Raw genomic sequence first — 17540 nt, 5'->3', positions numbered from 1 at the left:
CAAGGGGTAGGTCAGCAGAAGACAAAAATGGTCGCAGTGAAGCAGCCACTGCAAAAACCACAAGCATAAAACCACCGCTAATATTTCTGCATACAGTACACTTCACTGGATTTTTGTCCAGTGCCCCTGTGTGAATATCCATTGTCTTCAGAGTAGCTGCTCTATAACAGTGGTCGTATGCAAAATGCTACAGGCTAAAAACAATCCCCACAGCTAGGCTGGGAGGTGAAGTGGATTGTAGGCCCCTATGAAGACAATTGTACCAACGGTTACGGAACTACATGTACCACTAGTTAACATTATAATTATTATGTTGTAAGATGATATTTGCGGCTGAAAGGCTGGTCAACTTGAAATGTTGACCTTGTTCTCAGAAGGGCAATTAGCTACAGCCTGTAATTCCAACTGCAGCAATTGTAGTATGTACAGTTTATATATTTAATAACTTACAGGCAGTACCTATTGTCGGCTATAACTGCCCCCCTCCCCCATCGAATTCAAGCTTTACAGTTAGTTTAAGTTACAGTCCTCCCACGCCTCTTGGAGCCTATGGTGCGCCCATCTCCGATTCGCAGTCCTTGGGCCACACAACTTTGTGCAAGTCTCTGCAGCGGGGACTAGTCCGCTGGTAGTGATGTAACGTTGTGCGTTTAACTTCCATACCCATTTGCTGAGTGCTAAGCTGAAAAAGCAGTATGTACGGCCGGTGATTGTACTCAACACCTACTGTGTGCAAGGTGAACACTCTACCATTAGGTCATCGCACCACTTTATACAGTAGTGGAGTATATATTCTACAGAAACTGGTGGACAGCATACCCAATATGGGGGCAATATCATATCCAGCTGGCCAGAATCTACAGCCAGCCCCTGTAGAGATACTCTATAGAAAAGACAGTAACCATATTTGTAGGAGTAGATGTCATAGTAGAGATTGCGATTCAGGACAATCGGTGATTCTACTAACGACAGATTGCAACCGAGATCTGTACTAGGACAATCGGCAATTAAATCTGCCCTAGGACAAACTCTAATTCAAACTCATCGGAGTCTATCCCTCCTGTACATACCCCATGAAGTTTGCACATGTTGTGATTGGGAATAGTACATTTTTGCAATGGGGTGATTTTGGAATAGTCTATATTTGTGTGGAGAATAGATTTGGTATATGACTAGTAAAATGTACTGAAAAGGTGAGACACTGAGTAACATCTTGAGACCTCAAAATTTGCTTTGTTTGATCACCTTCCAATTGATATCTTTCACCGATTATTAACCTTTTCATAACTTGATGAGAAATTTCTTTGTCAGTAAACATACATGGAATTTATCCGTTATGAAATATGAACTTATTCACCTAGAATAGTAATCGTGAATGTAGGTAGTGTGCTAAAACTGATTGAAATGTTGTGCGATGATTAATTATATTTTCCAAAGCATGATCTAATGGTTATCAGAATTTCTCCAAGTAGAATCACTGTTTGTTATCAGGACAGATTGTGATCGCTATCTTTACTGCCGGTAGTGTAATTGTAGGTTTTAGGACAGACTCCGATCGTAATCTGTCCTAGGACAGTCGCCAATTGTCCTGGATTGCAATCTCTACTGTGACATATAGCTAATATATATGGCCTCCTGATGGGCAAAGTTTAATTCTGGCATCTTTTTAAAGAAAATGTCACCCCCTCCAAGAACTTTCAATGGACAAACACTTCCCCACATGTATACATACACCCTGTGAATAGAGAACTATATAAGCTGTAAAACTGAACTTTAAGAGCTGGTCTGGACCCATATTGGATACTTGTTTTGAAAGTAACAACATGCCCAACAGATGGTCAATTATTTGTTGATTTTCGTTACAACCCTACCCATTTTGACTTTATAGTCTTTGATAATAGACATGCATATAGTGTGACATTTTATATAAAAATGTCCCAGAAGGTTGGGTACTTCTATCCCTTGGTTCTGACAATATAGCCAAAAATGCTACCAGTAGTCTTAAACTTGTAAAACATTTTAGTTTTTACATGTAGAATTTAAGGTCATGTGAATTTTATATATATACAATAGATATTTGAGTCATGAGTGTGTATCTAACATGATTTTTCTATTAAATGGCTAGTAAACAGTTACTGTCAAGGACAGTTTTTTAGCTATTTGTTTGACTCTAGGTTCTAAAGACTGGCTGATGTATCCCAGGTAAGATTTGCATGGTTCTTAGATCTGGGGAATAGGTAAGGCAACTTCCAGCTTATATTGGTGTGGCTCTTGGGACTCAACAACACCTAACAGGTAATGTTGGTATGGCTCTAAGAGCATCGGTAATGTACTATACCGGTTTAGATATAGCACACCAGTTGTGTACATGGGTAAGCAGAGGCTTAATCTTAATTTTCTCTTACTACTGTACAGAAGATTATGTAATGCTGGTGTGCCTCCTACAGCATATAGGACACATGACCAGGAAATATACCATGCTACTGAGGCACTAGGTAAGGCTCCATGCAGCACTGGTAGAATATACTGATATGGAGACCATGTGAGGGCACAAGTAATGTTTGCATGGCTCTGGAGTCTGGAGACCAGGTACAAGTAATATTGCCTATTGAATATTCTGCAGGTACTACATCAAATACATATACTTTAGGTACTCTTCTTCCAAGAATGTATCTCCATGATATATTATGTTACATATACCACAATGCATTTGTCATTAAAGCTGCACCCATTTGCTATCTTGTTTCCATCGTCTTTTCGAATGTCTTGTGTGTGCATTGTGCATAGTTTTATATATCATCCATGTTACCCAACAAAGGTGTCATTGAGTCTGTCTAGACATGCCGGTCACAGAAATGTACATTTTAATGAAATAAACTCTAGGGGGGCCCCCTGAATGAAAAATCAGATTTTTGTGAATTTCGAAGACGTTAACGAATTTGCCCAACAAAGATGTCATTGAGTCTGTCCAGACATGCCGGTCACAGAAATGTACATTTTCATGAAATAAACTCTAGAGGGGCCCCCCTGAATGAAAAATTAGATTTTTGTGAATTTCGAAGACGTTAACGAATTTGCCAAAAAAAGATGTCATTGAGTCTGTCCAGACATGCCGGTCATAGAAATGTACATTTTCATGAAATAAACTCTAGGGGGGCCCCCTGAATGAAAAATTAGATTTTTGATAATTTCGAAGACGTTAATGAATTTGCCCAACAAAGGTGTCATTGAGTCTGTCCAGACATGCCGGTCACAGAAATGTACATTTTAATGATATAAACATAAGGTAGGGGCCGCCCTGAACCAAAGAAGTAGATTTTGTTCAAGGCGAGATATGAAATCCTACAGGAGAAATGTGCTTTATTTGTTATTTCTGCTAGAAATGTATGATTTATTATCGGAAATTTAACTGCTAGTAACTACATAACCAATTGCGTTCATCCGTTGGGAATCCATACAATGTCTAAGTAAGCTTTCATTAATACGTCATCCAAATTTCAAAGAAATCCGTTGTATTCTAAGTGAGATATGAAACCCAAATGTTCCAGTCTCGCGCAAAGCTAGGCTGCGTTCCACCTGCTATCTTCCGGGGGGACTTCTCTAGATTGATTTTTTACCGCAACTCACCGAAGTGCGTTTTCCTTTATAAAACAAGAAGGAACGGATATTTTTCCATGAAACTTTGGCAAAAGTAAGTTGATATGCTTATCTATCTGTGCTGTCGGTAGTTTTGCTGTTCCGCTTTTCTGCTTGAAGATATAGGCCATTAATCTATCGTCATTTTGGGGCACGGTCAAAATTCCCAATCTAAAAAGTGCGGCATATTAGAAAAATGATGTAGCGTTAGGGATCTACATCGTGCAATAGACATATTATCAATATAACTCTGTCAAGGACATTTCAGTGGTATTAGCACTACCTTGCTGAGTGTTTGCACTCAATTTTTCAGGAGAAATGCGAAGTTTTATTTGGCACTAGTGACAGGAATATATGATCTATGGTCAAAATATCAACTGTTAATCACTCCATAACCAATTGTACTTATCGCTTTGGAATCCATACAATGCCTAAGTAAGCTTTCATGAATATGTCATCCAAATTTCAAAGAAATCCGTTGTATTCTAGGTGAGATTTGAAATTGAAGATTTTCCGGTCTCGAGCAAAGCGAGGCTGCGTTTCACCTGCCATCTTCCGGGGGGACTTTCTAGCTTGATTTCCTACCGCAACTAACGAAAGTGCGTTTTCCTTTATAAAACAAGAAAGAAATAATATTTTTCCATGAAACTTTCACAAAAGTAAGTTGATATGCTGATCTATCTGTGCTGTCAGTAGATTTGCTGTTCCGCTTTTCTGCTTGAAGATATTGGCCAAACAAAACGATTTATTTCATCCTAGCGACAAACGTTAGAACTGCAAAATGGACCCGACAGAAAGTGTTTTTGTCGTCTTCTGCCGAGTTAAAAACCTTTCATTCGTCAGATAACCTTCCAAAAATAGTTTAAAAAATAGTAAAAAATGTCTATCGATATTTCATTCGTCCAATAGCCTTTTAAGTGCGTTTGATTGCATATATTTACAAACAACCTACGATTTATCTTTTCAGTCCAGAACTATAGATTTCAATGTACAGTACTTGTAGTGCATAGACATTCATTCATTCATTCATTATTTTCCATGGGAGTCTGCAAAACAACCTTTCATGTTGTATCACTTTCTGGACGCTTACATGAAATATGTTAAAGACTTTCATTAACGAAATATGATCTCAGTTACAAAATTAGCATGAGCATATAGAAATATGCCAGCCGAATTTGAAAGAAATCATTTTTGTTCTATAGGCGAGATAAAACAAGCAACGCTTTCAAGCCCTGTACAATGTCAGAAGATTAAAGGAGTCCTAAATTCCGGGGGGGGGAGTTATTTACCAATAGATGATAGTTTTTCGAAGTAAAAAACGAATACTTATTACAATATATGATAAGTACCCACTAGTCCCGTGCGCATCATATCAAAACGCATTCAGTATTTTACTAAATTCCCCACATGATCCTCTATTTTCTTTTCACTGGAAGTACAGGATGATTTGATTGTCACCTGCCAGGTAGCTCGTGCCACTTGACGTGCTTTTCAGCACCAAGGAGTCAGCTGTGATCTTCAGCCAGAGGCCCCTCAAACGTTTCGTCCCTCAAAGGAGGTTATATCCCCCACGTACCCTGGTACGCCCTCAGCCTCACTGCTGCTCCTTAAGCCTCTTCGTTGTTACACTTATGCTGTCTCCTTCTTCCCCCAGGCCTTTCCTCTCCGTCTGGTCCATAACCAGAAGCTATATTTTTCCACTTCCTCTGCCATTCTTTTTATGAACTTTCGTGATACAATGTACATTCATGGCGTGATAAAAGAATGTCAGGGGGGCTAAGAAAGGTCTTATATGTGCCTTTATATCTTATTAACAACTGGCCTTATGATTGTGCTAAGCCCCCCTTATTTATGCTAAAAATATTCACCATGAAAGAAGTGGGAATACGTATAGGGAATCCATGGGTAGGGTCTGAATTCTGTACAAAGTCGGCTGATTATGTATTCATTGATACATAATCTAGTGGAAAATAACACTCCCTTCTAGAGTTTAGGACTCCTTTTAGTATGACTTATCCAAAAACATTACAACTTCAATAAATATATATATGCATATTGTGGCTTTGTTTTGAGTATTGTAGATAACTATAGATTACATGAAAAGATAAAAACATCTGAATCGTCTTTAAAATCCTGCTGGCTTTATTGACTTTAACTCCAGAAGCACATGTTATGTTCGAAGACCACAGTTTATTTTATGCTGACTTGACTGCAGTAGAATAAAGCAACAAAAAATGAATCCCATATCAACAACTTTTTACATAGAAAAGTGTTTGTGTTTGTACTTTTTATGTACATGTGCATAACAAGGGTAACTTAGACTCATGCATAACACTTTGTAACAAACTGATATGGAAAGATTAAGCAATCTAGATTATTAAGATCATATCAACATCTTGTTACCCTCAACATGTACTTGTTACAGTAAAAATAAATAAATATGAGTCGGTATTGCAAGGCAAGACTCACATTAGGTCTCAGCACATACATCTGACATTGGCGCAATGACCACATCAGTTTGAAGTGAATAGATCACAAAATGCACACAGCTTGAAATCAATTAATCAGGAACTGCTCAGATACCTATACATGTTCAACAGAGCATCTAAAACACACAATTTATCCTAACTCCCCTGCAGCTACCTTACATTCTGAAGCTGTTCAATGGAATATTTGACAGAATATAGAAAACAACAGAGAGCGTGGCTTCCTTGTTTAATCAGTTATGCCTGAGGTGCCACTGACATGCTTTTTCCTGGGTCACCCTCCGTGTATGGATTGACTTTGGAATATACCAATATGTGTTATGATAACAGTCAAACAAAGACTAAAGAGGAAAACGACAATTCAATGCAATTCAAATTGGTTATGTACTGTATTATTGCATATAGAAATACATGCATGGGCACAAACAACTGTCAAAGACGTGGACAATTACACTTACTGACAGCATATGTAGTCCTGGAATATGTATAAGTTACATATAAGAGACATGCAAAACGGGGGCATTTTCTACTACATTTTTAATCTAATGAGGTTTTTTGGATTGAGGTGTGATTTTAAAAGCATGTGGATCAGAGTCATTGCCATTGTAATAATTACATACATGTCTACAGTGCAATGGGAATTGAAATTGCAGGAAGGATTCATACATGTGTAAACTTTTACTAGCTGTTTGACAGACCCAATGCATTCAAAAAAAACTAGGACTTGGTTGGTGTTGATACATGACTCCTCCATGCAGATGCAGGTAATCCATTGTTGCACTGTCAGCTTCTCACTCACTGTCATCTCATGAGGACAGGGCATTGATGCTCTGTCTGGGTTGAATATTGTCAGCCCCTATAGAAACAACAAGAACAAAAAGCTGAAGGTTGGGTTAATAAAGACAATGCATTGTCTTTTTTCTAGTGCTTATAGTATGTACAAAAATACATAGGATAAGTGCAATGTATATAATGTCTCGTGACAACAATAGATACCTAATACACTACAGAGTGTAGTCTAAGCAGTCATAAGTTAAGTTTTTGACACATGTCCCTGGGACTCCTCACTTATCAGAAACTCTGATCTAAATATGTCAGCACTCACACACACATGTCCCTGGGACTCCTCACTCATCAGAAACTGTGATCTAAATATGTCAACACACACACACACACACACACACACACACACACACACACACACACACACACACACACACACACACACACACACACACACACACACACAGACACACACACACACACACACACACACACACACACACACACACACACACACACACACACACACACACACACACACACACACACACACACACACACACACATTCCTACAATTCTTACTACATTTGTATAAAAAGGGAATAACATTCTGTTAGAATTCTCATGTGATGATGAATACAGGAGAAGCTACTAGTATTCCATCTATACTGCCTATGGCTATACAGGGCTTGAAACAGTGGGTGCATGTGCACCTTTGTGCACTCAAAATTGGAGCTATACACCTTATTTCTTACTGGTGCACCTACATGTAGGGTTTGTACTATAGTATATAGAATATTTTTTGAAATCTAAGTATCAGAAAAAGGAATACAACCTTTTATTGTACTTTATTTGATGAATTACTTGTTTGAAATTTTGAAGTCAGATATAGAACAACACTGATTTTGAGTTCTTAGAGCCCGAAGCAATTAACTTAATAATGTTTTGCTGACTTCAGGATGAAACAGTGCTGTGCTTTGTGGGTCACAAGGCCAATTGCATCATGGACTTACTACGTATACTGTGGGACTGGATCATGTTTAGGTTAAGTTTACAGCTTTCTTACAATATTTGCAGACTTTTAAAAGATACTATCACTATATCAGTATGTATGGATGTGAATTATTCATTAAATATTTAAATACCACTGGTCAAGCAGGCGACCTAATGAGATTAGACATAGGAGGAAGAATAATGTTTTTTCGTAGCAGGTTACAGTTCATATGATTATCCAATAATAAAGTGATGCGCTTTTTCTTATGCATCATAAGATCAATCAAGATTAGACTGTGAAAACATAAGCCCCTTGACTAAGTTCAACATGAAGGAGATCATACATGTGAAGGTAACCAATGTATACAGCACACCACATCCCCTTCTCGATAGTTCTTCTGCTTTCTTCAACAACAACAAAAATGTTTCTCATGTTGGTGGAAAATCCTGTCTAGTCCGGACAGAAAAAAACTCTGTCCATTCTGAAGAGAGGGTCTGCATGGGGGAGGAGGTGTCCTGTCCTGCATAGAATCAGAGATACTGACTACGCCTAAAAATGAAAGTCTGTATCGACAATAGTCTACTATTTTTATTTTACTGTTAATCGTAGCCAGTCGGCTTTGCCATTAATTCTACATAGCCTGCTATTTGTTATCCTGAATTCTTCTTTCAGCATTACTGAGATTTTAATCGCAAGGCGTAGTCGAAAGACAACATTGCCCTATGAAAAGTTACAACAGGACATCTGGTTATCTTGGTTTCGACACAGTAAACATGCAAACTTTGGGTCTCAAAATGTAAGGAATTGCATTTGAGAGGGTTAGGATTTTATGGAGAGCATGCCAGACCCCCCTACATTGGTTGGCTGCACCCTTGAATGTCATGAATGCTTCGTATGCACCCCACCTCATGTCGATACGACATGTATTAAGGGTTAAGATTTGAGAGGGTTAAGATTTTCTGGGAGAGTATGCCCTCAGACCCCCCTACAAAATGGTTGCACCCTTGGGCCATTCATGATGCTGCGCTGCCAGTTCTATAGGAATGTGAACCACTGTTAAGCGTTGTCGATCCTCTTGAATTAAACTAAACCTGCTGAATTTAGCTTTAAGTGTTGCCAGGAACCCCCATGCAGATCCTCTTTTCAGCCTGGACATTTTTTTCTGCTGTCCGGACTGGAAAGGTTTTTCTGCCAACACAGTTTTTCTCACCAGCCAATGCATATCGTTGTGCTACCTACATGTACCTCAGGCAATAATAACTGGTTTACTTCTCACCACTAGGAGGTGGTCTAGTTAATGTGAATGCATTTAACTTTGCATGGTTCTAATTTTGTGCTAAGGGGAAAATAGAGTGTTTGCGGTGGTTTTAAGTTTGCAGCAGTGCTATACTGTAGTCACATACCTGATGATACCGCCACAGGAGGGGTGGATATAGGTTCGGCTTAATAAGGTCTGAGTCCAAGTTTAGGTCCAGGGACCTGAACCTGGACCTGATCCTGTCCAGTTGATGTTTTGTTTTATTAGACCAATATCAAGCATAGAGAATTAATACTGACAAGCAAAACTATAAAAGTTTCTTGGTGAGAAGACTTTCAAGATAAACCAACATGTTTGATATTTGAATGTTGCACTTATTCTAAATGCCTGTTTTTGTCAGAGGGTAGACTCAAAACACTTCATCAAATAAAATAGAAAAATATATTTGTACTGTATTCATTTTTTTTTTGGACTCAGGTTTTTGGCTCTCAGGTTTTTGGACTCGGTTTTTGGATGTTATATAGGCCTGAATCAGGTCCAGCGAACCGGTATCCACCCCTACGCCACAGTATTAGACAAAAATGTTTGCGGTGAAACGGTTGCCGTGAAAACCATGAACATAAAACCACCGCGAACATTTCAAAATTTACAGTATTACTGACACAAACTAGTAACATGTAAGTACGTGGACTGTAGTGAGATATAGTTTGGAGAGGTCAAGTGGGCTGTTTGCAGAAGTGTTTTAAAGATAGGGCACAATGTACAACACCACTCAACAGAGAGGCTAGCTATAGGGGCATGGTCAGGAATGCTTGCCTTGGCCTAGCCATGGCCATATGAGACTATGAGTCTAGATCTGTTGCTGTAGGGTATTGAACTGTTTGTCGTGAAATAAGCATGATCCAGGAAGTTCCCACAACTTGCATGGGGATGGATGAAAATGATTTTGCCCCAAGTTTGTTTTTACTCGTGTACTGCTATGAAAGCCAAATGGAATGAAATTCGGTGAGGAAGAGCTAGTTGCTGTAAGGAGAGATAGGAGGAGCTTTTTCCAGAATAGACACTTCTTGCATGGAGGTGGTTACAATATCATTATTAATCATTTTGGGGGCAGTTTTGCCCGAAATGATGCTTTTTGCAATTGTCTTCCGTGACATCCTATGTAAGCCAAGTAAATTTGGTGAGGACTCAGGTGTAAGGTCTTTGCACCAGATATTAAAGGTGCAAATGATCATGGAGTAGTCCACTTCTTAAATGGAGGTGATTTTTGGTATTTTTGGTGCCTGTAATACCCAGGTACCCTGCTAGGAAAGCTAAATGGCTTGAAATTTGCAGTGGGAATAACTTACTAGTAATAAGGAAAGCATTAGTGGACAGTTCACTTTTCGCTAGGGGGTGGTTGAGAATGATTTTAAGTTTGCGATAAAGAGGTAACCGCAAAAACCTAGGTCACTGGCAACGTTGGTTTTGACTGTTTGATACAAATGTCATATGATTTCCAGTGTGGCTATGAGAGATCAGACCATGGACTTGATGACAATACATGTACTAGTACTAGTAGTGGCTGAATCTTGTACCCTCTACCAGGCTCCGCGACAAGGCTGGGAAAATAGTACAAATCGGCAAATAGAGTGAATAGTGTTCCAAGGGAGTTAGCTACGGAGAGAGGGTCCATGAGCTTCACTGTATAGCGGAGTACCACTGGCATACTTTCACTCTATTTGCCGATTTCTACTATTTTCCCAGCGATCTCGCGGAGCCTGGTAGAGGCTATGAATCTTGTACAACACATCCAAGGCTGCCCTAAAAATGTCACCAATTCATTCAAAAGTTATGGACCTCTTCTTGCGACCAATGTGAACATGATCGGGCTTAAACAGGTGTGTCGTACGACAGGTTTCTATGACCTATCATCTGAAAATGACTTCTTGCATTTGAGGGACGAAATTCAACAGGCTTTACGGTAATTTGAAATTGAATGCCTTTCGATTCCCAAACATGAAACAAAATCTCTGGTGGGAACACAGGTGTCAGCGATGTTCTTGTAATCTTTTAGTTTATTTATAATTTGCTTATAGCTTTCCCCTTAATGTGAATGACATACTATATAGGGAAAATTGAGTGTTTGCAGTTGTAACAATAGCGCTACAGTCATACTAGTACTAGTAAGTCGGCAAAAAGTTTTGCGGTGGTTTTAAGTTCGCGCTGAAAGTTCACTGCAAAAACCATGAACATCAAACCACCGCGAACATTTCTGCATTGACGGTATTTTGACCAACTTACTAACAGTATCTCATTCTCGTACTAGCACATGTATCTCCCAGTCCCAGGTACTGTATGTGGTAAGTTTGGAGATTCATACTGTCCTGTCCTGTCTTCACCTTTGACATTGCGCATGTGTAGTCGCAACCGTGAATGGGCTTATTGACACATTTTTCCTCTAGGAAATTCCATTACAGGCCAAGCCCCTATGCATACCCCTGGGGGCCCAGAAAGGGTAACATACTAAGCCTGGTAGGGTAGCCTGGCCAGCCTTTTCCGCGAACCCTGGATACTGTGTCGATTCAAGGAGGTTATAACCTCCTTGGTCGATTCGACTAGTCTTCTGTGTCTTTTAGTGTTACTTTACGTACTCCAGTTAGAATATTACAAACCGACCTTTTGTGTTTTTGATACATGTATGATCTGGATGAACATGGCCAAATTATGAATGAGGCCAGTAACAACAGCAGTGGGCTAAAAAGAACCATACTATTTTTACTCGCGGTGATGTGTGCACCCCCCTCCCCCTTTAACACGCGCCGGGCATAGCTCGAGCTAGTTGCAAATTAACGAGGATCTGTGCCTATTCAATATAAAAATAATCGGTATAAATGAACCAAAGTTGCTCACCTCACCATGGAACAGGCAGAGTTTTGCTGCTGGACGACCTACGGCGATCGATCCGGACGGTCGGCGGGCCTGAAAACATATATCCCGGCCACTTCCCGGTAGCCTCCCGGCCACCGTTCTGTACCCTCGTGAGGTCACGTTCCCAAATATCGCGAGGCTTCTCCTACAGTCCACTATCTATGGCCTCGGTGACCCATCTCTCCCGGCTTGTGCTTACTGTTAACGCTGTATCTCAAGAGCCAGGAGACGTCTCCTGGTCCACTTATAACTGGCTAACGGTGGTCACCGTTAACCACTTACAACTGTAAACGGTACTTGTAACGGGTGAAAGTATAGTGTATAGTGTTGATGCGCTAAGACCTCAGTTGTTCATTTATCTAAACATCTATTTTCAAAGAATAAGTTGTTCATGCCTAAAATGGCGTACACTCCGTCACCGCCCTGGCCGAATCTCGAGCACACTGGGGAACGAGAAGGAAGTAAAGAAGATATATCATTGAACATAAAGTATAGTGTATAGTGTTGATGCGCTAAGACCTCAGTTGTTCATTTATCTAAACATCTATTTTCAAAGAATAAGTTGTTCATGCCGAAAATGGCGTGAACTCCGTCACCACCCTGGCCGAATCTCGAGCACACTAAGGAACGAGAAGGAAGTAAAGAAGTTATATATGATTGACCATAATGTATACCGTTTAGCTTTTAATGCGTTGGGAAGTGTTTGCATACCTTAGCAACAGTCTGCAGTATGAATAGTGCATTTATCTGAACATCTTTTTTGAAAGAATTAATTTTGCGTAAATGCAACGTTTGGTACAGACCTCGGGAAACATCTGATACAGACTTTATTTTACCAATTGCATACAAACTGTTATACTAAAACTTTGGTCCATTTTGTGTAAATATGTTACGCAGCTGGTTTCTTTTTAACCAATCGCCATGAGACAATCATAGTGTAATACGGTGAGTGAAGGCGGCCTTGTTTGATGTTCCCAGTTGATACGGGTTGGTGACTGGTGGGTTCTAATGATGCCTTCGTAATAGCCTTACGGAGAACAATAATCCAGACTTTCTATCCTCTATGCCGGTAAGGGACTAAGCTCGGAGTACAATCGTCCTTCTAGGTCACACAGTAATTCAGCACAAGGTGGTCCTGGTGAAAGGGCATCTGGTGAATTTCCACCTTGGGAATTAAATCATTAGAGCGTTCAGAATCTGGCTGGAAGATTGAAAGGCCCTGTCACTGGGTTCGAGGTCAAGTGTGATTTAGTGTGGCTGGATATGGGAGTAGTTTTTTCATGAACCGGCTACCCATCATCCTAGTTTTTTTTTCTTCTTCAACCTTACATGTACAGCAACTTCTAGACCACAGCGAAAAAGAATAATCAAACCTGGGAATAAGACAGCTGATATGATTGATACAATATTGCGTGGATGCCAGGAGATACGGCAAATGTCACAGCCGGACACACATTTACGCACATAAACACAACAGTAGCTGCTGACTGTGCATGAAGATGGTGATATATTGACAATTGCGGTTGTAGAGTTGTTCACTACATGGACACGGTACATCGATTTCTGTCGTTAGGAGAATTCCTCATCAAGCGCACACTCCCGGGGATCCCAAAACCCTGGCAAGCCGCCATATCCGCCGATAGGCACCTGCAGTGCTTCATTGGTCAGTAACACCAGTTTATATCAGAAGGTCGTGGGTGTGAATCGCAGCCTGATTGTCACCACAGCGCGGTCCTGCAGATCAATGAGAACTGTATGCTCCGGGGGAAACTACACGGTCTCACTGGCTGCGGGTTTTCCTACACATAAAAAAAATTGCCTGGACACATCCACATCCACAATGAGTTGCATGATCAGAAATTTAAAATTTATAGCCAAAGATGGATTGACCTGAATCAAACCTTATTTCCGTTACTAAATAAGTATACAGTGAATTTTGTGGCAGCCGGATATGAATGCAGGCATAAATGAGTTCTTTCTAAAACATGGGCGCTAATTCTTAATTTCTATACCGTGAGAGGTTAGCATCATAATCCCCTATTCTGAATTCCATTATCTATTCCTTCAACGGCAGCTGCCACATTCTCAGTCTTGTCATCTTTAAAGCAAACTTATCCATGAACTAGATACGTCAAAAGTCTACCATCGAGCACCACGCGCAGGTAGCTAGGGACCGCTGAAACTAGCTAGGCAATAGCCAGAAGTTTAGTTTGTGGACATCTAAGTCTGAAGTGTCCCAGAGGTGTAAGAAAACGGTAATTAAGTGGGGTCCCCAGAAGGAAGTGCGAGGACCTTGCGGGCAGGGAATCCATCCCAAAATCCGGTAAGCGAGTGGCTGAGGAAGATCCATTAAGGTAGACACTCCTGAAGGACCGCGATATCCGGGAATGCTGCACAGAACTGATAAAGAATCACTGAGATGTATAAGCCGGAAAGACAAGTACATTTTTCAGACCACCCCATGTGGCTCACGCAAGACGGAGAAGGATCTTGTACCGGCAATAGGGCTTTAGTAGATATTGAGACTAAAGTGGGCAAGGAAGGACACGTGATTCCGCCTCAGGCCTGACAGCATTTCGTCGTGATTTACGCCGGAAAACACTCGCCTCTAGGCTCTGTGCCAATAACGACGCTATCAATGTATTCTGGCCGACCGGTTACAGTTTTATGATGCACAGTTAACGACCAATTTAAGCGTTTAGCAAAGCTTTACGTATTGGATATTGGGCGCAATCACTACATGCAGCAATATATAGCAACGTGGACGTATTGTTACTGAACGGTCTTCATAGTCTATTAACGGCTTTTACGTCCATTCCGACAGTGAGCTACTTCAGCAGCACAAATTTGCTCTCACATGTTTTTGGTAAAATCAACGACCCATTTACAAATGTGATTAAAGAACTCTCAATCCTTGCGAGACAGACCATCTCTCCCAAGACAACAGTACATCGAAGTCTTCATTAACACAGTATTTCCCAGCGCGATAACTGGCCCATTTCAACTATCCACGCTGACAATTGTCAAAAGGCCTTTTTCCTCCAGCAGCTCTCAGTAATCTGTGTGTAATATGGATCATTCTGGGCCGTTCGCTTCCGGTCTCCCACCTGCTATCAATTTCCTGAGAAGTGGATCAAACTTTCGTGAGCTATCTCCCCAACCAACTTCTGGAGACTGAACATGACAGAGTTGATAAAGTTGTAAGTAAAAGTTAGCCTGAAGCTGTCTACCGAATGGATGCCCAGTTTGTGTATGTGCAAGTGTGAATCCGCAGCAGTAGCTGGCCTTTATCAAAGTGCCCAACGGTCGTGAGTACAGTCTGCGGCCGTGAAAATATGACCTCCGCCCTGGAGGCATCCAGAAAACAAAATGTACGGCGATGTATTAAATTAAATGTAGAAAATGTAGACATGAATGGAGTGAAAGAATACATTAACACCAAATGAATCTAGTGTTTGACTTCCTTTGGCTTGCCACAGAGCCGTTTCATGCTTTGAAAAACTGACTTGTGGACGTGGCACAACGAACCAGCACCATCCTTCAGTTCACATTCTGGCAGAAAGACCATCAACTGAGCAATATATTTCACTGCCCAGAAAGCCGAAACACGAAGCTTGGGCCATTATTACCTTATGGTGAGATAACGAACCATAGACTTATATTTTATGGCCTCTTCTGTAATGGTGCTATTAACGTTACTAAGATGTCAGGGGTCGTAATTTGCCTGACGCTATTTAGCCGCCTCATGTTGGCCTTCATATCTTAATAGCCTGTCAGCGGATGATGCAATCTTCGCTGCGAGCTGCCAAACTTTCAGTAGGATTATTTATGGCTGCTGCGCAGTGAACCAAAACAAAGCATACATAAGTTATCACCAGTTAGCAATATTTAACAGAATTGAACGGTCATTGAGCAATTGAAATAAAATGGCTTGCAGTCGTAACATTGACTTTGGCTTTGCAGGCTCTATTCCACCACAGAAGATGAATGGACAGTCTCTATAGTAATAGCCAGATCGGCCGATGATTGTGCTCCTGGTGAGGAGAGGTCGGCAATGATTGTCCATTAATAGACTGGTGCTGTCACCCGTACAATGGTTGCTTCTCGGCAACAGACATAGATTCAATACGTCAGAGACGGTGTGCTGAGTACGCCCATGCAGGCGTTCGTTTGCCCCTCCACCTTCCCAAGGTTATCTCCTGTGGTGAAGATGTTGTTGGATTAATGACACCAGTCACACTACACTGCATCATTGAATACGGGGTAGAGGCAAGGGAACTCTCTTGGGGCTGTCGATATTTCATTTCCTCGCCCAGAGAGTAGATGGTAAGTAGATACCGGGGAATGACGGCTTATATAACTATTTCGTCAGCATTTCAGTTAGGCTTGCTGCGCAGTTTCACACAGTAACGCTGTTACCCATTCATCATCCAGTTGTTACCGGGATTCTCTTCATGGTTTCTCAGATTTTAACTGTTATGCCCAAAAAAAGTCATGTTTTAACTCAGACTTACAGCAGACACGGAGAAATTGCGCAGCGCGGGCGCTGAATCAAATTTGCTGCAATCGTCCACAAACGTCCGCAGAATGTCAACTGCTACGTTCTATTAGCCATGCAATTGTAACAGAGGACGGTTATGCAAGTCTCAAGCGCCTAATGAGAGCCCAAGATTGCCGCCGGAGGCATCTCTCATTATCGATATTCGATACACTTAGCGGGATGACGAGCTTTGTATGGACGCGAAATGTCACTTGTGCACTAAATGAAGCATATCAAATGTCCACACATATCTGTGGTGTTTTAAGTTAATTTTTCACGAACAGAGCATATCAAAATAAGTCCCGAGGCACATGGAAAACGTCCAACAGATTTAATCATAATAATAACGTAGAATAAACCATACTTTGATATGAGCCTCACGGCTAAAATCAGAGCGTCGTGAGCAAAGCGAAGAACTACAGAGCCGTGACTAATGTGTCTATTGTCTCAGTGATATACGTGGTGAATATGTATCCTGCGAATTCTCATAACATACAGATTATCTTTCCGGCAACAGGCCATGTTCAACATGTTATTAGACTTTTATCTGCATGCGAAGATAACTATCTCCGTGTGAGAAGAGAACGTCGTGAACCTTCGCTTCACCACGGGCAATCAACGATGGAAAACTAAAAGCATCCTGTGCTGATCGAAAGAAGATTTCGCCATCAGGAACAGCGTTATTCATGCAGATCAATCACGCCGACTGAAATCCTCTCTTGATTTGATGGTAATAAGGTAAAAGCTTGTGAATCTCGCATCCTTCTCCCTAATCACCCTGTCGCCGCGCCTGTCGTGCTGTGCTCTTGGATTAATATTCCTGCCGCCCGTCGCGCTTCCAAGCATGCGTGCGTCGGGCGGCACCATTGCATCATATGTCTCACAAATCCCAGAACCTGCAACGGTCGATTGAACAACGGTGGTGGGCGCAAT

General features: G+C 41.0%; 1 protein-coding gene and 1 long non-coding RNA gene across 4 annotated transcripts in view; both read right to left on the bottom strand.

The window, feature by feature from the left end:
* Positions 1-17540, bottom strand: part of LOC136436233 (glutamate receptor 2-like) — a 49967-nt gene that overhangs the window by 25706 nt on the left and 6721 nt on the right. For 2 of the 3 annotated variants that reach the window (XM_066430034.1, XM_066430032.1), the window contains exon 3: positions 12667-12687. The exons of the other annotated variant lie outside the window; for it this stretch is intronic. In XM_066430034.1, coding sequence (XP_066286131.1) covers positions 12667-12687 — 21 coding nt within the window. The remainder of the gene's footprint in view (positions 1-12666; positions 12688-17540) is intronic. 3 annotated transcript variants of the gene reach the window in all.
* LOC136436230 (uncharacterized) lies at positions 5807-12377 on the bottom strand. Its single transcript, XR_010756022.1, has 2 exons — positions 12050-12377; positions 5807-6978 (listed from the first exon to the last, which is right to left on the bottom strand). It is a non-coding gene; the product is annotated as an uncharacterized lncRNA (long non-coding RNA).

Source organism: Branchiostoma lanceolatum, chromosome 6 (assembly GCF_035083965.1).
Source record: "Branchiostoma lanceolatum isolate klBraLanc5 chromosome 6, klBraLanc5.hap2, whole genome shotgun sequence".
Classification (NCBI taxonomy): Eukaryota; Metazoa; Chordata; class Leptocardii; order Amphioxiformes; family Branchiostomatidae; genus Branchiostoma; species Branchiostoma lanceolatum.
Note: the sequence above shows the minus strand (reverse complement) of the source record. Positions and strands in the feature narration are given on the sequence as shown.